This window comes from Rosa rugosa, chromosome 3 (assembly GCF_958449725.1).
Source record: "Rosa rugosa chromosome 3, drRosRugo1.1, whole genome shotgun sequence".
NCBI classification, from domain to species: Eukaryota; Viridiplantae; Streptophyta; class Magnoliopsida; order Rosales; family Rosaceae; genus Rosa; species Rosa rugosa.
In genome coordinates, this window is record NC_084822.1 from 55176185 (window position 1) to 55197150 (window position 20966).

General features: G+C 39.4%; 4 protein-coding genes across 4 annotated transcripts; 1 reads left to right on the forward strand and 3 right to left on the reverse strand.

Moving 5' to 3' along the window:
- Positions 1-3305: 3305 nt before the first annotated feature.
- LOC133740234 (profilin) lies at positions 3306-4771 on the reverse strand. Its single transcript, XM_062168171.1, has 4 exons — positions 4514-4771; positions 4078-4215; positions 3700-3842; positions 3306-3596 (listed from the first exon to the last, which is right to left on the reverse strand). The coding sequence occupies exons 1-3, from the start codon at positions 4634-4636 to the stop codon at positions 3708-3710; spliced, it is 396 nt and encodes a 131-aa protein (XP_062024155.1). The 5' UTR covers positions 4637-4771; the 3' UTR covers positions 3306-3596; positions 3700-3707.
- A 2376-nt stretch (positions 4772-7147) lies between these two features.
- Positions 7148-11144, forward strand: LOC133736687 (ATP-dependent 6-phosphofructokinase 6). The gene is given in 14 exon segments (XM_062164280.1): positions 7148-7332; positions 7427-7473; positions 7577-7616; positions 7828-7890; positions 7993-8130; positions 8288-8446; positions 8560-8613; positions 9224-9292; positions 9383-9512; positions 9646-9911; positions 10173-10221; positions 10325-10479; positions 10650-10819; positions 10821-11144. Coding segments are annotated over 14 exon segments (1470 nt in total). The 5' UTR covers positions 7148-7230; the 3' UTR covers positions 10849-11144.
- Positions 11145-11798: 654 nt separating this feature from the next.
- LOC133736688 (serine/threonine-protein kinase Aurora-1) lies at positions 11799-14407 on the reverse strand. The gene is made up of 9 exons (XM_062164281.1): positions 14257-14407; positions 13796-13912; positions 13259-13405; positions 13054-13149; positions 12838-12933; positions 12649-12745; positions 12303-12420; positions 12154-12226; positions 11799-12024 (listed from the first exon to the last, which is right to left on the reverse strand). The coding sequence occupies exons 1-9, from the start codon at positions 14290-14292 to the stop codon at positions 11923-11925; spliced, it is 882 nt and encodes a 293-aa protein (XP_062020265.1). The 5' UTR covers positions 14293-14407; the 3' UTR covers positions 11799-11922.
- Positions 14408-19358: 4951 nt separating this feature from the next.
- Positions 19359-20953, reverse strand: LOC133740040 (uncharacterized). The gene is made up of 6 exons (XM_062167871.1): positions 20816-20953; positions 20534-20679; positions 20318-20456; positions 20111-20224; positions 19948-20038; positions 19359-19816 (listed from the first exon to the last, which is right to left on the reverse strand). The coding sequence occupies exons 2-6, from the start codon at positions 20623-20625 to the stop codon at positions 19665-19667; spliced, it is 588 nt and encodes a 195-aa protein (XP_062023855.1). The 5' UTR covers positions 20626-20679; positions 20816-20953; the 3' UTR covers positions 19359-19664.
- Between the last annotated feature and the right edge of the window lie 13 nt (positions 20954-20966).

Here is a 20966-nt window from a genome sequence, read left to right on the forward strand (position 1 = left end):
CGACATTCTCTCAAGGCTCTCTGCCAAAACCCTATTCAATTGCAGGTGCGTTTCCAAAGCATGGCTTCTTATAAATTCCGACCCTCGTTTTGTTCTTCTCCACCATTCAAGATCACCCGTTGGAATCTTGTACCAGCTCCGCTCTAATCTCAGTAGAAATATTTCAAAGAGGCTTCATTTCGTTTAGGCACAAAAATCTGCTGACGGTGGTTCTGATTTTCTCGAGCAGAAAATGACTTTTACTCCTAAAAACAGCGTACCCAATACTGAATTTGTTCTGATAAACTCGTGCGACGGCTTAATTAGTTTGTTTGTCTAGGTCTGGTTCTAAATGAGATTGTTTCTTACATGTGCAATCCCATTTTGAGCGAGTCTATTACCATTCCACCGCTTATCATAAGGACCAGCAACCTGGAGCTTTTTTTGGAATTGGTTTTAGCGTCCAAACCAATCAGTACAAGCTGTTGGATACCTTTCGTCCAAACTTGTGTAGCGATTACCTTGAGGCTAAATTGGTACAGGAGTTTGTAGAAGCATTGGAAATGCTCCTACTGATGATTGATGACATGTCACCATGCAATTCTCTTCTGCATGTAACTCTTCATTGGCTTCTCATGGGTTTAAATGGTTCTCACGTTATACATTCTTTCGATTTCGAAACTGAACAATTTCGACCACTACTTTTGCCTTCTGAAGATCGTTTGAGGTCTTGCTCCCAATATGATTGTTTCAGGTTAGGAGTTTGGGAAAGTTGTCTGTCATTATCTGTGGTTGGTGTTGATGAGCACGAATTTGAAATTTGGTTTGTGAAGGATTATAAATGGTGTCCGAGAGTCTTGGACTAAAAGTCTTGTCATTGAAAACTTGTACGTATATAACTGATTTCCTGTATGATCACTTCCGTGATATTTATGAAACAATTATGTTCTTCAGTGATGGTGAAATCCTTATGATATATAATGATCGGGTTGTGGTCTTTTATAATCAAGAAAAGGAGAGTTTCAAGAAAACTAAAATTATTCAGACTCGATGCAATTTCTGTGATGCTGCTGATCGAATACAGTCCATGCTTTGTTTCACTCCATAAGGAGAGGAGGTGACAAGGATAAAAGCAAATATATAGGAATTCTGACACGCTCTTTGATGATGGTATTAGTGATCCTGCTGATTCTAGGATGCCAATCCGCGAGTCCACAAAGCTTATCTCGGACATGGATTATTCTCCAGATTTCACTCGAGGGATTGGAACTGCTTAGAGCATCCAAGTTCTCGATGTGCCAAAGATGCTTAGACTCATGCAGGTTCTTCTTGACGAACTTTTTGATCACTGGTGTAAAGGATCCATGTCAAAATGTTAAAGCAGCTCTCGTTGGGAGAAAGGGGTCCTTTAATTTTTAATTTTGTGTATTAGTACAGTGACCCATCAGCTACTGTACACCAAATTGCAAGTGATGCGCTGTAAAGCCGTTACAATGCTCGACCACCATAGAATCATGTGTGTTTGTGTGTAGTAGAAGTTCCGGTTGCAAAGTTACTCAATTGTATCTCATTTGTATTGCATAGTCACTGAACAGGCTTGATGATGCAATAGTGTAGGCAGACAGGGTGAAATTAGGGAGTAACAAAGACCCCTAGCCGTAGTTGGACAGAGGTGGATAACATAGCTCATGAGTCCACAGGAGATTTATCTATCCTCTACTCAACAAAATATGCCCGAAGTTTAGAGACTAAGAGCAAGTTCACCCGTTGGGTCACCAGGGCAGGAAACTATTCACTGCCACTGGATCTTTCCTTCCACCCGTTGGGTCAGGGTCACCACTCACCAGTCAGTTATTGTTCATCGAATATTTTATTAATTTTTTTTTTGAAAATGAGAAATGTATGATATAAATAAATAGTATTGATAAACAATTTGGAAATCCAACCAAAAAAAAATTTATGGATAAAAAAATGATATATCCACCGACGAGTCTTTTTTTTTTTTTTTTAATAACTTAAGTCTTATGTACACAACCGACAATTTGTTTTTAAAAGAGTGAAAATCTACCGACTTTTATCTGCATGAAAAATTTCAATAAATAGACATGATCTTTAGAGCAACTCCGACAGTTTCCCTATATCTTGATTTTTCTCCATTTTAGGGAAAAATTTAGCTGTTTTGCTCCAACAGATTCCCTATAATTATCCCTAAAATAGAGATAGTGATGAGAGAGAAAACAAAATTCCCTATATTTACAGCAATCTGCAAAATTTTAGGAAAGGATTCCTAAATTATGGAATCTGTAAAATAGAGAATCTGTTGGAGTTGGAGCAGAATTTTTTTTGGAGATTTTAATTTTTGCTTCCCTATAATAGAGAAATTATAGGGAAGCTGTTGGAGATGCTTTTACACTACATCATTTTTGTGTGAGAGGTAAAATAGGAGGTGAGGTATTTATACTTTTCCCTAAATTTTTTTTCTGCCCCTTTTTTTTTATCTGCAAACCTAGTTCATAGGTCCATAATTAAACAAAACAACGGTCCAGATCTGTGGACCTTACATTCAAATTCCAAAGGAGACCAATGGCTACTTGCCACGTCGGCCCCCCACTGCCGCTACATGACAAAAACCTGCACTTCACGCGCATCTGGGTTTCTCGGCACTACGCTCCAAGCTAGTGAACCACATGCATTTGTCCTAGCGCGTCTGTCCTCTTCGGCCACGTTGGAGCCCTGGGTCACGCCCTCAGTCACCCTGCTGCCCGAGCTCGTGTCCTAGGCCACGCACTGTTCGCTTGCCCAAGCCCGGTGGAAGCTTCAATAGTTAGATTTTGGTGACTTTGGTCACTTTTTGACGTGGAGCCCGGGCATAATCAAGCCCGGTGAACTTGCTCTAAGGAGGAAGATGAAGCTAGCTGGATACAAAGTTTACAAACAGATCCGGTGCTTCATTACACAGTCGAAGAAGAAGAGGATGCTTCATCAGCACCAGTCCCGGAACTACAATTTTGGCTGTGATGGCCATTGCATTTGGGCTTATCAGCACTAGTCCCGTAACTACAATTTTAGCGTGAAGATTCACGAGTTTGTAACGACCATTACACGACAAAATTAATCTCTAGAATCATTGAGCTTGAAATTTTCGTGCGAGACGGTCAATTCCATCATTTCAAATATGGAAAATGTTCGGGCAATGACTACTGATACAGAAACCAAATTATGCCTAACATACACGATTTAACCGACAAAACTTTTGGCTCTCCAAATCCCATTATGGCAAATCCACTTTCTCAAGAATAGTAAACATCTTCAGCAGACGGTGAAAAGGAAGGTTAAGCAGAATGTTTCATATTTTACACCCAAGTCATATTTCTGATGGAACAAACTACTACAAAGCCATACGTTCATGGTATCTCCAAGAAGACAAATTCAATTACATACGCTTCAGCGGAACAGTATAGAAATAAGTCAATAACTCCAGTAAAATATTAACTGTAAAATCCAGATACTATCATTCACAAAGGCAATCCAGAACAAATGGCTCACACATAATCCATCACATTCCAAGCAGCAACAACTTCGTTCTCACTCCTAGTTCACCATGAAATAGTAACGTACTGTACCAAAAAAAACAAAAACACAGTTAATTTAGTTACGCAAACTAACCCTTCCTCCAAAAAACCATGAATATTCAAGGAAATGGAGAAATCATCAACTTACCAGTGCAATTACAGACCCTGTTCAATAAGATAATCGCCCAGCCTTTCAACTATCATGTTGCACTGCCCAGGAGTCAAAGGCTCATCATATATGCCAATGATCAAGGCCTGACTGGTCTTCTTAACAGTAATGCCACCAGAGCCCTGGTATGGAGCATATATATCAAGTCAAACGAAATACACAACGTGACAAACACATCTATCACGCGGTTTCTAATTCTCACTATTTTGTCACGAGAGCATGCCAGGTAAACAAAGCACTACTATTCAATATACCATTTCAGAATCGAGCCATAAATCAACGCATTCTTGCATATTTTCCATCCAAATTCAAAACGCATACATAGGAGATATATACATCAGGATACTAAAACCTTACCTTCTTTCCACGAATTACCGCTCCGGCTTCACCTTGAATCACCATATACTTAGTCCCTCCAAGGAATAATCCAGTGGGGGCAAGCGTTCCGGGTTGATCAAAATCTTTCATAATGGCCGCAATCTCTTCCGGCTTAAACTACAACACCACACAACCAATAGCTCCGATCAACAATAATCCAAATATAAACCATATCCAACAAAAATCGCATACACAATAAACCTATCAATCTGTTCTAGCTAACCTAATTCCCATTCTAAACATCAAATTCTCATATCAATAACAACACAAACACTTCAAATTTGAGTTCATCAGTGATTTTTCTAAAGCTTGATCATCAGATCATACTGAAACCTAGCTAACAAATCAGATCCAGAGACGAAGTAAATTCTAGAGCTTAAACTTGAAGTAGTAGAGACGAATGAGTGGAAGGAACCTGAGGAAAGTTGGCGCTCTTGGACCAAACGCTGCCGTCTTGGCCGAGGATGGCCGCGGCCGTGAGGGCGTTGCCGTCGATTTCGCACATCAAGTGCTCGTCCACGTACTGCTGCCACGACATCGTTTTGGTCTTCTCTTGGCTTTCCTTCACTGATTTTTTGGGGTGTGTAAGAGAGAGAGAGATGATGGTTCTAGAGAGAGAGAGTCGATGGAAATGGAAGGTGCGAAGATTTATGAGAAATTAAATGGGGTGTGTAAGAATTTTGGTGACGCTTGCTCGCTTTTCTAAGACGACAGCTCTGCTGTCACGGCCAAGCTACGTGGCGAGGTGTGAGTTGTCCCTTTTTTATGGACTAAAGCCGAAGCGAATGTAAATGGACTTGTTTGGCCTTTTTCGGAGAGCCATAAATCCACGACTCTATTGGCCTGGAGAAGAAGTCCACGACTCTAGAACAAGTTCAATTTTCTTCGGTGGACCAAACTCATTTTCAAGTAATTGGTTGGGCCGAGAAGAGTCCGTGCATTTTTTTATTTATTTAATTTTTTTTTTTAAGGAAAGAATTAAAACTATATACAAAAGCTTTTAGGAAAATTCGACGTAAAGTTGTTGAAAAACAATCAAAGTACTGCTGGGTTTGTTTTTCGGAATGATGATGGTAATCCTATTTTAGCTGCTTTCAAGAATTTAGGAATCACTTATGTGCTTAGAGCATCTTTAGCAATGTTAACCATTTTTGAGTCAAATTTTAACTAAAGTAGCTAAAAAATCAAAATCATTTTGGCAAGCCACTTTAGAAATACGTCTGCATCATTGCTCTCTATTTTAGCTAGTTTTCAATTTATATTATTTTTTAAATGAAGATTAAATTGTTTAAATATATTTATAAATTACATAAAATAACTCAAAATGAATGTTTTAAATTATAGAGAGTCTCATCTCGCTCTCTATATTAGTATATTTAGAGCATCTTTAGCAGACTTTCTATTGTGGCTCCTTAGCTATTTTGGAGAGCATGTTTAGCTTTTTATCTATTTTAGCAGCTGCACCAGACTCCTAAGTGGCTCTCTATTATAACTTTTAGCTATCTCGCTCCTAAATATAGAGAGCGGGATGAGGCTCTCTATAATTTAAAACATTCATTTTAAGTTATTTTATGTAATTTGTAAATACATTTAAACTATTTAATATTCATTTAAAAAATAATATAAATTCAAAACTAGCTAAAATAGAGAGCATTGATGCAGACGTAATTCTAAAGTGGCTAGCTAAAATAACTTTTTAGCTACTTTAGCTAAAATTTGACTAAAAAATGGCTAGCATTGCTAAAGATGCTCTTAGGAGCGAGATAGCTAAAAGTTATAATAGAGAGCCACTTAGGAGTCTGATGCAGCTGCTAAAATATATAAAAAGCTAAACATGCTCCCCAAAATAGCTAAAAAGCCAAAATAGAGAGTTTGCTAAAAATGCTCTTACTGCAGTATGCGGAAGACCTTGTTTGGTTCGCGGAAAGGAAATGAGAGGAAATCAATTCCACTGGCATGGGAAATTGCAATTCCCATCAATTTTCCTTTCCAGTGTTTGAAAAGGCCAGGGATATGGTCATATATTTTTGTAATAATTGCAGGAAACTAGGAGGGAAAGTGAATCCTATGGTGGGTGGGGAGTACCATAACCCCCCCCCTCCCCTCCCCCCAAATTTCCTTTCCTCTGCCATCCCAAACACATAAAATGAATGACTTTCCTTTCTCAAGGCCCTAATTCCGCAAACCAAACATGGCCTTAGAGCTGGTTTACAGGTAGCCTTAATTCATGGTTTCACCAATATTGAAGTTGAAGGAGATTCAAAGGCACGCCTCCTACGCTAACCACTCACCTACGCTCTTGCAGCATGCCCCCTTTGGGCAATACAGTTTTTGTAAATAATACGTGAAGCGGCTGAACGATAGCTCTCTTTGATAGTATATATGCTGCTTGCCAAGCTCCTTGGAAGATTAAAATCTTAATCTCGCTTCCAAGATTCAAGTAGTTTTTTTTCAAACATATGTCAGGTGTGAGGCCAATTTTCTTGTCGATACAATTGCTAAAAGCCTAAAATTAGTCATCTAAAAGCAGCTCAAGCTTGGGCCAATGCTTTGCTTCTTTCAGCTAGTTTAGCTTTTTACTTTGACAATTTTGACAGTAATTATATTAGATTTAGATTGTAATTTCTTTGTTTCATGGCCAAAAACAACTTAAACTATGAAATTTGTTTAGACAGGGAACTACATCTAGTCGGTAGAACTAACTAGTCATGCGAATTATCAACGACGTAATTTCAAAGCCGTTGTTCTCGTCATCTAGATATTCTCATTCTAGACTCTAGAGAGACCGATGTGAAAGCACATGATTATACTGAACTCGTCCCTACTTGGACTTGACAAAAACAAAACCAGGTACGAAAGACCAGTAATCCGCCACCTGTTTTCCAGCACCAAAACGGCGTCGCATCATTCCACTTTTCCTTTATTCCAAACCCGCCACTCAAAAACCAGCCACCAGTTTAGCTTTAACAACACGACTCACGTGCCGTTCACGCGTTCCGGACCTCACGGGCCCAATCTCCGCGGCCTTTAAATATCCCTCTTTCAAATCTACGTTTAACTCCTCGCTTCTGCTAGTCCAAATCAATTTACTTGGCTGCTGCTGGTTCTTATTGAAATCCAGAAACAACAACAATGGCGGTTTCCGGTGATCTGAAGATGAAGATCGTCAAAGGCGACGCCGGTTACGTCCTCGAAGATGTGCCTCATCTCGCCGATTACTTGTCCGATCTTCCTGTAATTTTCTCACTCACACTCTTTTAGTCTTCGCATTGAAGTCGTTGTATTTGAACACTATGATTGAATCGATTTTGGCGGCGTTTGGTTGCAGACTTATCCCAATCCACTGCAAATCAATCCTGCTTACTCTGTAGTCAAGTACGTACTAGTTTTCCAGAACGATGATCTATGCTTTTGGTTTGATTCGTTTCCAGTTCAGTACACAGCGACTCTTTTAAGACCTAACTTTTTTTTTTTCCAGGCAATATTTTGTTAACCAAGATGACACTGTTGCTCAAAAGGTAGCACTCTGATTTTAAGCTTTTCGTAAAAAGATATATATATTTATTTCAGTTGAGATCTCATCAATTTGAGTACTGTGTTACCAAAAAGAATTGGACTACAGTGACCAAAAGATGATCATGTCCAAGAAGATTTGATTTTGATCAAGACAAATGAGTGAATGCTGAGTTATATGTGAGCTTAATTTGTGTTGGTTCCACTTGTTTATAGATTGTTGTGCACAAGGATAGTCCAAGAGGGACACACCTTCGGCGAGCAGGACCACGCCAAAAGGTACCACATTTTATGTTTGTCTGGATGCTGTTGAAGTAATACTACATAGAAATGCACTTTGCATTTGTAGTGCATGCATTGATGGGTTGTGTGTTGGTTCAGGTGTATTTTGAGGCGGATGAAGTGCATGCCTGTGTTGTGACTTGTGGTGGTTTGTGCCCTGGGCTCAACACGGTGATCAGGGAAATTGTCTGTGGACTTTATCACATGTATGGTGTCACCAGGGTTCTTGGAATAGATGTGAGTAACCATATATGCTGGTGAAATCGATGTTTAATCTGTTTCCATAATTTCAATAAAGGGATAAATTTGGTACTACTTTTTTTACAAGAGTTGTGGTTTGCATATCATGAGGTTCATTATTTTGCGCTAACATATTCTGTTTGACCTATATTAGGGAGGATATAGTGGTTTCTATTCCCGAAATACTATTGAGTTGACACCTAGGGTTGTGAATGACATCCACAAACGTGGTGGTACTATCCTTGGGACATCACGAGGAGGCTATGATACCTCGAAGATAGTTGACAGCATTCATGATCGTGGAATTAACCATGTAAGGCTAAACTGTTCTGCTTGATGTTTGCCATACATTCTAAATTCAAACATTATAGCTCATAGCTCAGGCACACTGACAGACTCTCATGGCATTCTCTACTTGTGATACAGGTTTACATAATTGGAGGTGATGGAACTCAAAAAGGAGCATCTGTGATATTTGAGGTTAATCTACTCTCTGCTAAAGGATTCAATTTTGATGTCTTCTCATTAGGACATTATGTATATATATTTCTAGATGTAACCTTTGTAGTTACTTATGAGGCCACCTTAAAACTCATCGTTACGGTCAATATTAACGGATTTATTGAAACTGCATCTGACTTATTTTGGTGAAGTATATGTTACAATCTCATTTCTGTCTTTGGTATCAAAATTAAGTTCCTTAACGTATCAGGTACCTTGCTAGTCCAGCCTGCATAATAATTAGTTTGAAAAAAAAAACAATTAGTCACTATTTACAAGGTCATGGTGGTAGAATGGGTTATTTGATGGTTCCTTGGTGTTAGTAATTTTTGGGTGCCTAAGGCATGGTTTAATGTCCCCAGGACGTGCATGTATCGATATACAGTCTCTCTATACTATCATATATGTACATATTTACATATCTCCCCCTCCCATATAGTTCATTGCATTGCTTTGCATCAATTTTGTAATAGAAAAATATCGTCATATTGTTTCTGATGTCTGAGCTATTCATGAGGCAGGGAAAAATATCGTCATATTGTTTCTGATGTCTGAGCTATTCATGAGGCAGTTACTTCTGATTGTGCAGGAAGTTAGACGCCGTGGCCTCAAAGTTTCTGTTGTAGGAGTTCCTAAAACAATAGACAATGACATACCGGTACTTCTTAGACACAGCACAGAACAGATGATCTAATTTTAGTTTTCTGCTTTTGTTGCTTCATGCAGTGTTTTTGTCTTCTTGATTCAGGTTATAGATAGATCCTTTGGCTTTGATACTGCGGTTGAGGAGGCCCAGCGTGCCATATGTGCAGCTCATGTGGAATCTGAAAGTATTGAGCATGGTATTGGTCTTGTGAAGCTAATGGGACGCTACAGCGGTAATTATCATGTCTACATTTTCATATTTTTCTTCAGTGTCATGCAAATACTGATCCTAATACTTAATCTTTGTAATAGTTATGTTCTGATTCCTTATACAGCTTTCATCTTAAACGGGAATTCCTGTTGCAGGTTTCATAGCTATGTATGCTACACTTGCCAGTCGAGATGTGGACTGTTGTTTGATTCCAGAGTCCCCCTTCTTTCTTGAAGGACGAGGTGGACTTTTTGAGTTCATTGAAAGACGACTCAAAGAAAATGGACATATGGTTATTGTGATGGCTGAGGGAGCAGGACAGGATCTTCTTTCAGAGAGCTTGCAATCCATGAACCAGCAAGATGCTTCAGGAAACAAGCTACTTCAAGATGTTGGGTTATGGATATCTCAGAGGATCAAGGTATTACTTGCAATCCCTTATATTTTCTTCTTTGCATCACATGATATCATGAAAGAGTCATATTGACATAAACATTCCCCTACATGCTTTCATCTGGGTGGAATAAGAATCAGATAAAAGGAAAGGAAATTGATCTCTGTTCTTCCATTTCCAAGTGAACTGTGATGTCAATTGAGAAATTAATTATTGATGTAGATACCTTTGTACTGGACCTGTGAATTTCTTTTGTTTGGCTAGCCATTTTTTTTGCTTCTGTTTCAGGATCACTTTGCAAGACAACAAAAGATGTCTATTAATCTGAAATATATAGGTTAGTTGCCTCAGGTTACCTCCCGTAATTGTTTATATTCCTCATTCCAAAATTCACTAAATGAGTATAAAAATGCTATCTAACGAGTCAAATTGTTTTCCAGATCCTACATACATGATCAGGGCTATTCCAAGTAATGCAGCTGACAATGTCTACTGCACACTGCTGGCTCAAAGTGCCGTTCATGGAGCAATGGCAGGGTTCACGGGCTTTGTAGTTGGGCCTGTCAATGGAAGACATTCTTACATTCCTTTTAATGTAGGTTTTTCATCACTCACATAGTTATCCTTCCTCTTACAAGTTTGTTTATTGTCACACTTGTCTTCTACTTTAACTGCATCGTTAATATTGTATCATTCGAAATGTTGCTCTCAAAGAGTTTGAAGTTGAGACTTACTGATTGATCTTTTTAAACTTTTGATATACAGCGTATTACTGAGAGCCAGAACAAGGTTGTGATTACCGATAGGATGTGGGCACGACTCCTTTCTTCAACCAACCAGCCGAGCTTCTTGAACCCCAAAGACATTGATGAAGTCCAAAAAGAGGAAGAGCCTCCAACTCAACTGCTAGAAGGGGAAAATTGTAAAGATAGCAAGTACTAAAGACATTCCTAGCATGACATGAAAACATGAGACTGTTTTATTCGAAACCTTCTGTTAGAATCATTAGTTCAGATCTTTCCTTGATGGGAATGTTGATGTGAATTCACATTTTTTACTGCTAGTATCATCTGTGGAGCATAATTGTTTGCTGTTGTATCAGAAGAATTCCTGCTTAAGATTTACTCATTTGGTAGCAGCCAAACTAGCTTCTGGAATGTTATTTAGCTGAATCCAATTAAGCTCCACCCTTGTACGAATTTGTAAATTACTTGTTCATTGCATATTTTTATGTCAGGTGCTGCTACTGGCCATTTGTTCTGTCGGATAGTTTTGGATGTTTCAAGTTTGATAGTAGTTTGGATGTATAAGAGTTCATATCAGCTGTTGCTATGCCATCTGTTACATTTCCTGCAATGCGGGTAGTGCAATTAGCTCAGTTCATCTGCTGAAGGTTAGAAAAAGCTCAATACAGAGGGAAACACCGCAAAGAGTCCTAACAACTAGAGGATGCTCCGCCAAGTCTTCTCAGTCCTCCACAGCTCAACCAATCCACCACCCAACCCGAACCTTCTTCCAGCGACCCCTTCATCGATTCCATGGTCGCGGATTTCAACAACCTCAACAAGCGAACCCTGAAACCCCCGATGGGCTTTAGGGTTTAGGGGTTGGCCTGTCGTTTAGGGGCACAGCTCAACCGATCCACCACCCAACCCAAAACCTTCTTCCGGCGACCCCTTCATCGATTCCATGGTAGCCGATTTCAACAAGCCAACCCCGAAACTCCCAATGGAAAAGGGTTTAGGGGTTGGCTTATCGTTTAGCGGCACAAGGTCAGTCGTATTAAACGAATTAATGAAGGGGATTGAAATTTACACTTTATTTTACAATCCACACTCCCATGTTTCATTTTATAGTATCTTAACTTCACATGTTTCACTCCTCTTAATGAATCGTAAAATCAGACAACAATGATTAATACAAAGAATTTTTATTAACAAACAATTTGTTATCATTTATCAATACAGGATATTGTTTAGATGCTCATAATATTGGATTGTTACATAAAAAAAATAAAGGGACCACTGCCATTCTCCCCTTAGATCTTATAAACGCCAGATGGCTCCGCGTTCTGAACAATCCAAGGATGTTCAAGAAGCTTATGTAATGGCAGGCGGTGAGAAGAATCCTTGACAAGCATCTGCATTTATAAGACAAATATAATCCAGCATTACTACCAACAACCCTTTTATTTCGAGGAATCAATGGAATACTACCAAGTACTTGAACTGATTAGGTGCAAACTGCAAATCATAGTAGACAAAAGCACCTGACTTATAAGGTCCTTTGCAGCAGATGAGACAATTGGTTTAGGAGGGAACTTCAGATCCACTTGAACAATCCTGCAAAGACAAAATAGTAGAGCCATTTAGCCATGATTATATACAATCTTCAATCATTTTGCAATCCACACCTTACCTTCTATATGTGTCTGAATGCTCCTTGGCCTCAAATGGAGGGACTCCATAAAGAAACTCATAGCACAGGACACCAAGGCTCCAGATGTCCACACTAGCATCATGCTCTACACTCTCCACTGTTTCACAACCCCGAGTGTTAGCTAAAAATAATTGTGATTTTGCAAAACAAGTTTCAAAAGTTTTCCATAAAAGTTCTCTTTGACATAATGAAACAAAATGCATGTGAAAGAAGATCAGTATGAACAGACCGGTTTTCAAGGATGAAATTAAACACATGTAACATAGCAAGTGAAGACAATCAAGACAAATTTCGTTTAGCATTTGCAGAAAACACTTTTTCATACCCATCTCAGGAGGGAGGTAATCAAGAGTGCCACACATGGTCCGCCTGCGGTTGAATGTATGCACTGACCACCCAAAATCAGCTATCTTGAGTTCACCCTGACAAAGAAAATCCACATTGACATGATAAGCAACAAGTATGCATCAATAAGTCATGAAAAGGAATAACAGCAAAGAAAGGCAGTCAGCACCTGTTGACCAATGAGAAGGTTTTCTGGTTTGATATCTCTGTGAATTACGTGCTTTCCATGACAGTATATAAGGGCTCGGGCCAATGATGCAACATACTGCAAATGCCACATGGATCAGGATTTCTGGTCTTTTTTTATTTTTACATTTTTTTTTTCAATAATTGAGAGACAAAGTGAAAGGGGAATGATTTCAGAGAAACCACAAAAACAACTTACGGTAGCAGCACGTCTTTCACTAAAGTATTTACACCGCTGGAGTTCCTTGTATAGTTCACCTTTGGCGGCATATTCCAATATCAAATAAACTCGTTTCTGCAATAATTACAATTCCACTACAAGGGTCAGTAACTCAGTACCAATGTGGTTCCATTAAGTAGATGTTCAATTTGGTGCAAACATAAACCACCTATGAGCAGTATACCTGATCATAAAAGTAGCCGTAAAGGCGTAAAATATTGGGATGGCGAAGATGACTTTGTATTTCAACTTCCCGGCGAAGCTGATGTTCAACCTGAGACTGTTGCAACTGGCTCTTGAAGAGGACTTTAAGTGCCACTATATGATTGCTCTGTTTCAGGCATAGATAAATATCAAAAACTGTGTACACCCATTCACAGAAGGCAAACAAAGAGATACCACACCAATATGATGCATAGCAAACATTCATTTCCAACTTAAAATTTGCAAAAGGACATTCCACATCATTTGATAAGAAAGCACATATCTCATCCCCTCTCTCCATTTCTTGTGAAAAGTTTACGAAATCAGTAGATCACCTATGTATACTAATCAGTACAGTTCCATTTATCCAACAGCTATAGCAGATCAACCCCACAAACCCAATCAATTCCATAATCAACAATAATTAAGAAAAGTACCAAGATTGTAATCCAAAAAAAAAGCTAAGAAGAAGCAAATTGAACAAATACATGCCGATAGTAAAGAAGAAGGACCATACCCTCTTCTCTCTTGCCAAATAGACATGACCAAACTTCCCTCGTCCCAGAGGCTTTCCAATATCGAAGTCATTGAGGGTCCACCTCTTCGTCTCCGTCGCCGAAACCTCCGATGAACCCTGTCAGAAACCAAAACCACAATTAAATTCCTCACAATCATCAATTAGCTTAAAGCCCTAAAAAACCCGAACCCAATCACCCAACAAATCAATCCCAGATTCCTCGAATTAATAAATTCTAGAATTCCTTACACCAAAAAAATTCTAGAATTCCTAAAACCCTAATTCTTTTCCTTCGAGCCCAATTGGACAGTAAAGAATACACAAAAACCATTATCTAACCCTAAAAGAAAAAACGAATGACCAGAAAGAACATAAAACCCTAGGATTCGAATTGGGGGTTTCTTCGCGGGCCCCCAACGGCTTCAAAAATTGAAATCTGAAGGGGCTAATTCGATTCATACCTTCTCCTGGGGCTGGTTCTCCGCAGCAATCGCCATTAGAGAGAGAAGAGAAGAGAAGAGAAGAGAAGAGAAGAGAGAGAAGGGAAATTGAAATTAGAGAGAGGGATTTCTAAAGAAGGGGATTGAATAAAGCCAGTACTTCGCAACGGTCGAATTCCCAGATCTCGCCACGTGGGATCCCGCTTCTGGTCTCCTCCCTAAGATTTTCAAAATTTTTGGGTGCAATCTCGTACACTAGTGTGCAGCTTTGTGATTTACGAACCCGAGATATCAACGGTTTAAAACGCTCCAGTTTTTCCCTGTAATGCAGGTGATTGCCACCGCTTAGACGCTCCTCTACCATGTGGGCCAAGCTAGTCGTACCAAGCGGTCAAGAGAAGTAGGAAACTGACAATCTCCCCAATGCGCGCCACGTGGAGTCGCCTACAACCGCCAAGTGTGCTGCCACGCATTTAGTTCTAGTGATGTGTCAAGCTCAGAAACTCAAGCTCACCGTCACTACCGCCCCATGCACCGTACATTGTCCCCTTAAATGTCACTCAATCACGGAGGTTGAAGGCTGAAGTTTGATCACAGTCGGAGATCGTGGCGGCGATGGAGTCGTATCAGAAGCCGGAAGATTACTCGGCCCTATCATCCGGCGACACTGCTAGTACTGTCAAGTTTTTGTGCTCAACCGCAATTGGTATCAGTGGCGTAGACACACTAGGGCGAGAAGGGTCAAATGACCCTTCTGAGCTTTTGAAAACAGTCTGATTGGTTTCGATACAAGAGATTTCCAACACAAAAGTTATATTCTAATATGTTGTTTGACCCTTCTGACAGGAAGGGAACAAAATTGTTGAGAACAGTTTTGTCCCATTTACCCATTATCTACAACTTGGACAATTGCACAGCTCCACTGTTCTTTTAATTTTTACTATATTTTATTCATTGATCAATGATTATCCATATATATTTAGGTTTTTTTACTTTTTCTTCTCTTAAATCATCTTTCTCGCCTGTATCTATATTTCACTAAAGAATTCATCTGTCTTTTTCCAATTTTCTCTCCTAGAGAAGACTTTGACATCAACTAGAGAGCAAGTTTTGTTCACCATGAAGATCATAAAAAGTGATGATTGGTTTGGAGGAATTTGTTATGTTTGAGTATTGTAATAATTTAAAAGTTTTCTTTTATGAGAAGAATGATATATAAATGAATATATGCAATTTTTTTAACGATTAACATATGCAATTTTAATTGATAAAAAAAAAATATATGCAATTTTATGTTATTTGATGAAATTTTATATTTATTTAATATAATTGACTAATCGTTAATATTTGAATCCTGACCCTCCTAATTCATATTTCTGGCTACGCCACTGATTGGTATCACGCTATATTTCTTGTCCGGGTTAACTTTAACCGGGACTTTGATGGCGCTGATCGTGGTTACGCCAGTTGTAGTGTTGTTTAGTCCGATTCTGGTTCCGGCAGGGATATTCGTACTCCTAGTCGGAGCTGGTTTTGTGTCGTCGGTGGTGGGTGCAATATGGGCATTATCGTTGTTGTATAAGTACGCGTCGAAGAAAATGAATTGGACGCAGTTTTTATTTGATCTGGGGCGTAGGCTTGTGAGGAAGTACTTGCAAATGAGATTCGGGTGGATTGGTTGGTTATGGTCATTGTGGGAGTGGGTTAAGTGGTTTATGTGATTTAGTTTGTTAATGAAGTATACCCATGTTCTAGCTGCTATAATTCCATCCAAGTAGAGCTGTGTGCTTTCATGTTTTATTTTTAATTTTAATTTTTTGTGTAATTAATACCTGAAGAACAGAGTTAAATCTATAGGAGTCGATATCTTTGCAAAATGTATTTTGTTTTGCCAAAAATCTTTTTCAGTAACATACCAGTTACTCATAATCCTAGCTACGTACGGGAACAAAATGATCCAATTTATTTGATTATATACTGTTCTGAAACCTAAATGATTAGCATTATGAACCGAACATTAAAACACAATACTAGTAAAAGTGGTTGAATAATGTCTTTTGAGCAATATTAAACAGATTTGTTTAGGATAAGCAAGACCTAAATCAGCCCCATTTCAAAAAAAAAAAAAAAAAAAAAAAAAAAAAAAAAGAGCAAGACCTAAAGATTTAGGCTTCAATGTTTAGAAAATTGAATTATATATCAATCATCAATTTCATGATAGGAGTCTAGAACTGCATGTGATAGTATTTTCTATTCTACAAATGCGAATATATAGATCAATAATCTTATAATCCGTCTCTAGAACATCCACGTACGTTCGAATTTTTGTTGAAAAGAAGAAAAGAAAAATACAAACGACATTTCAGATAAAAAAATAAATAAATACAAACGACATAAATAACGCCGTAACGGTATTACGATCTGCAAGAATAACGATAAGCAAAAGCGACCATTAACTTCTTGTCGTGTTCATCTTCTCTTTGGTTTTGTTTGACAAATGGATGCCATGACACCGCGACATGCCAATCATTCACTTCTAGCTAGCTACGTGTTTACAGTCTAGGATCACCAGCGTGCTACCTCACATGCAATAACAAACAAACCTTTGCTTCTTATACATATACATACAGAACTAACCCTTCTCGGCTCCATCACTAATTGTCTCAATCACATCTCCGCCGTCGATCATGGCCACAGCCGACTTTCATCACAAGCACGACGTCGATCAGTACTCGTATCCGTCCTCACGGGGCCAGACTAGCATAACCAGGTTCTTAACCGCCGGCGCAATTGGCACCACGCTTTTAGGCTTGTCCGCGTTAACTTTAACCGGGACCGTGATGGCCCTGATCCTGGCCACCCCAGTTCTAGTGCTGTTTAGTCCGGTCCTAGTCCCGGCGGCAATAGTCGTGGTCCTAGTAGCAGCTGGTTTTGTTTTCTCCGGCGGGTGTGGCGTGGCTGCCATCGGGGCGCTGACGTGGTTGTACAAGTATGTATCCAACTACGTCTCTACCAGCAGAAGGGATTACACTTATGGGGGGTCTTACGCTCAATTTGGTCTATGAAAGTGTGTGCGTACGTATATATATGTGCGTTGTAATAATGCATCGATTGCAAGATTATGTGGTTTATGTGTAAGTTCTTGTTTCTGATAAACTCGTTAATTTTCTGCTTTCATGTATAGCCTGTGAGCAATTGTGAATTTAATGAAACGTGTTGCAGCTTGAATACCAAACTAAAGAAAAAGAAGAAGCATAACCTGACACAATATGCCAATTTATCTACAGGAAGAAAAACAAACAATGTTCGTGCTAAAACAAGTATAGATCAGATGATAAAGGATATACCAAAAAAAGAAATAACCTATGTCAAGAACATGAGGAACAGCTAAAGCAACACGGCCATGAACTCTCAGTCGATACATATATGCAAGTATACCTGGATTGCCTAAGCTAGGTTGGATGTGAAGTCAAATCTTACTGTACGTACTACGTAGTGAGTATATATATGTCTGCACTGTACATTCTTATTCTCAGGCGGTGTTTAGATCCGATTCTAGTCCTGTTCTGCACAGCAACGACTGGTGTGGCTCTCTCCGGCGGGTGTGGCGTGGCAGGAATTACGTTATTGTCATGGTTGTATCGTATCTGACTACGTGGCCGCCAGAAAAGGGCTCACTCGCGCATATATGGGTTTATTTGAAAGTGATCAATGAGTAAGTGTTGTGTTTGTGAAGGGACGTTCTTTCTATAATTGAACGTGGTTTGTGGGCAGTTTTTTGGGGATACAAGCGATTGAATTAATGTGGTTTGCGTTTACGTCCTTTTCAGCTTTCATAAGCAGTGCATACATTACGAAGTTTTATGGCATGTTTATGGTAAGTGAGGTTAATCGTGAGCATATCCGCGTTCATGCAAGCAAGGTTAACTGTGGGTAAGCCTCATTAGGCTTACGATGGTATGGGCGTGTTTACACCGATGTAAGTACTCCTGTTTAATGAAGCTGACGGTATACATACACATCCATGCAAGTGAGGCTAATAGTGTCTCTTCAATTTAGGTTAAGCACATCCACAGATTTTATATGCTTTTCTTACAAAAGAATTGGATTGATTTTTTTATAATCCATCACTTGAAACAGCTCTTTAAAATCATGTATTACTATGACATAGACAATTTTTAATAGAAATAGGTGTTAAACAAGGAATGAGTTTTGACATGTATGTTTTGATATTAGTGTTAAACTAGAGGATGTAATTTGGAGGTGAAAAACTTTCTCAAGGCAATTGCGTGTACATGGAAAACGGTGAAGAATCTGTTGTTAATGTGAATTCTAGGATGTAGGCATGCAGCCACCTGTTCTTGCACCCATTCACTCGTAGCGACGTGTTATACTCCAGATGAACATCAACTCATGCAACCCACCACCACCAATCGAGCCACACAAAACACGATAAGATCATCACCACCGACCGTTCTTCTCCTACAAATACGACTTGTTCGATTCCATGACTCTTCTTCATACTTTTCAGTCGCAGTAGCCATGATCAACATCAGGTCATTCGCCTCTTCCCAGAAGCCCAATGAGCCGGTGGCCTCACGCGACCGGACCAGCACTGCCAAGGTCTTGACAACTGGAGCAATCGGTGTCACTTTCTTAGTCTTGTCCGGGTTAACTTTAACCGGGACAGTGATGACCCTGATCTTGGCCAGCCCAGTTATAGTGCTGTTTAGTCCGGTCCTAGTCCCGGCTGGGATAGTCCTCTTCCTTGCAGCAAGTGGTTTGGTTTTCTCCGGCGGGTGTGGCGTGGTGGCGATTATGGCACTATCATGGTTGATTAAATACGCATCTGACTACCTCGCTGCCAAGAAAAGGGCTGACGCATATGGGGGCTCTAATTTCATGCAAATTGGTCTATGAAAGTGTCATATATAACTGTGTTTTGTTGTAATAGAATGAGGCCATTGGTGTTTCTTCTGTGTTTGTGTTTACGTTCTTTCTGTTTCTGTAATTGAATGTGGTTTGTGTAAGTTCTTGTTTATGGTAAACCCCTTTTCTGCTTTCATAGCCTGTGCGCATTTGTGAAGCTAGCTTAATCAAAAGTGTTTCTGGCACTACCAAACTAACGAAAAACGAAGTGGTATTCTATTGATTTCAATGCATACCGAACTGAACATATAATGTGCCAATCTATCTATAACAAGAGAGAGGAAGAAATTTTGAAGCTAACAAGTCTACTTCATCTAATCATTTGTAAGAGAGAAAAAGAAAAAACTGAGAAGCCCCATTGATGCCCAGAAGTGATTCAAAACAATCTACGGCAGCCAACTGAAAATTTATCATACTTTCGATACCTCTGCTCGGAACCTCAGTGAAATGATCTTCAAAATTTGATGGTGTCGGCCACTGGTTTCGAGTCAGAGTCATATTCAAGAATCTTTCGAAGCATTCTGATCGAGTGCTCGTAACAAAAAGGGTGGAAGAAATGAGGGTATGATGAAGGCCAAAACCAAACACACAACCACAAAGCCTACAACCCACCAAGCTTGATGAGGAATCCCCAGCAATAGTTCATCACAAACTGCTACCAACAAGAGATGAAACTTTGTTATGCAAGCAAGTATATGAGGAAGCATTTTGATCTTCTTCAGCACTAGGGAAACACAACATACTAATCGCTAAATTAAGCTCAATTTAGTGAATGCACATTACCTATGTTGAAAATGATGTACTCCCTCTCCTGCACATTTGGTATGGCAACAACCCCCTCAGGCTCCACCGACACCAACACATACATGCCACCCTGAGCAGTAATTAAGTATATTTACATAGTGCAGCAACAATGCATTAAAAAGTTTCAGTGGCGAAATCGAACCTGATCATTTTCGCTCTTGAAAATCAGCTTTTCTGTGTTCAGTAATCTTCTGTTCCCATTCAAAGGCAATTCCAAGTCCCCTCTCTTGAGTTGTATGGAAAAGCTAGCAGGTATCTGTTTGCCAATACAAAGTTAAACAAATACATAATTAATGGCACTGGTGAAAGACTCAAAAGTGAACCCCATGAAAAGTTGGGAAGTACATACAGAAGCTGGATATGATATCTTCACTTCATACCAAGTATCAGGCTTGATCCCTTGAAGCCGGTAAAGCCGCGAACCCATACGTAGTGGCAGAGTCTCCCTCCATAGCTCTTCCCCAACATTCAGAACCTTGTTGTCTATCCTGTAAGGCCAGCAAATTTGGTTAAAACTAACACCATGTCAGCAGAAACATATTGGGGGTTGTTTCGATACACTCACAGGCTTCCATGGCTTAAACCCGAACCACCGATAGCAATCCAGACAATGTAGAGAGTGGTAATCAAAACATTACAAACACGTATCTGACACATTGTGGCTGCCGCTATGTTCTTCGATTTCTTTCAGTTGCGCATTTTATCAAACACCTGGCGGGGCAATACACACTCATGAAAATTGTACAGATCCACTACAAACTCTTTTTGAAGGGAGTAGTTTTAACCTTTTATCGTTGCGAAACAAGAACGAAACGAATCGTTTTGAAGGTGGGTAAGTTTTTATTACCTCTCTCTTTGTTTGGCTTTTGGAAGCAACCAATCGGAGCACTAGTCGATCAGAACCTCGCGGTCTCCGACTCCGTTTAATTTTTTCTTGAGCAACTCCAACAATGATCGCGCACTTAAACACACAGCACAAAACGCACCGTTTTTGTTTT

Excerpts from the sequence above, each read along its gene's own strand:
- LOC133740234 (XM_062168171.1), bottom strand. The coding sequence starts at position 4,636 with ATGTCGTGGCAGCAGTACGTGGACGAGCACTTGATGTGCGAAATCGAC. Across the intron at positions 4,216-4,513 it reads AGAGCGCCAACTTTCCTCAG|TTTAAGCCGGAAGAGATTGC; the intron begins GTTCCTTCCACT and ends GTGGTGTTGTAG. Across the intron at positions 3,843-4,077 it reads CGGTAATTCGTGGAAAGAAG|GGCTCTGGTGGCATTACTGT; the intron begins GTAAGGTTTTAG and ends GCTCCATACCAG.
- LOC133736688 (XM_062164281.1), bottom strand. The coding sequence starts at position 14,292 with ATGGCGATTGCTGCGGAGAACCAGCCCCAGGAGAAG. Across the intron at positions 13,406-13,795 it reads ATTTGGCAAGAGAGAAGAGG|AGCAATCATATAGTGGCACT; the intron begins GTATGGTCCTTC and ends TGCCTGAAACAG. Across the intron at positions 12,934-13,053 it reads GTGAAAGACGTGCTGCTACC|TATGTTGCATCATTGGCCCG; the intron begins GTAAGTTGTTTT and ends TGGCATTTGCAG.
- LOC133740040 (XM_062167871.1), bottom strand. The coding sequence starts at position 20,625 with ATGTGTCAGATACGTGTTTGTAATGTTTTGATTACCACTCTCTACATT. Across the intron at positions 20,039-20,110 it reads TCAAGAGCGAAAATGATCAG|GGTGGCATGTATGTGTTGGT; the intron begins GTTCGATTTCGC and ends ATTACTGCTCAG. Across the intron at positions 19,817-19,947 it reads GTACATCATTTTCAACATAG|TTTGTGATGAACTATTGCTG; the intron begins GTAATGTGCATT and ends TGTTGGTAGCAG.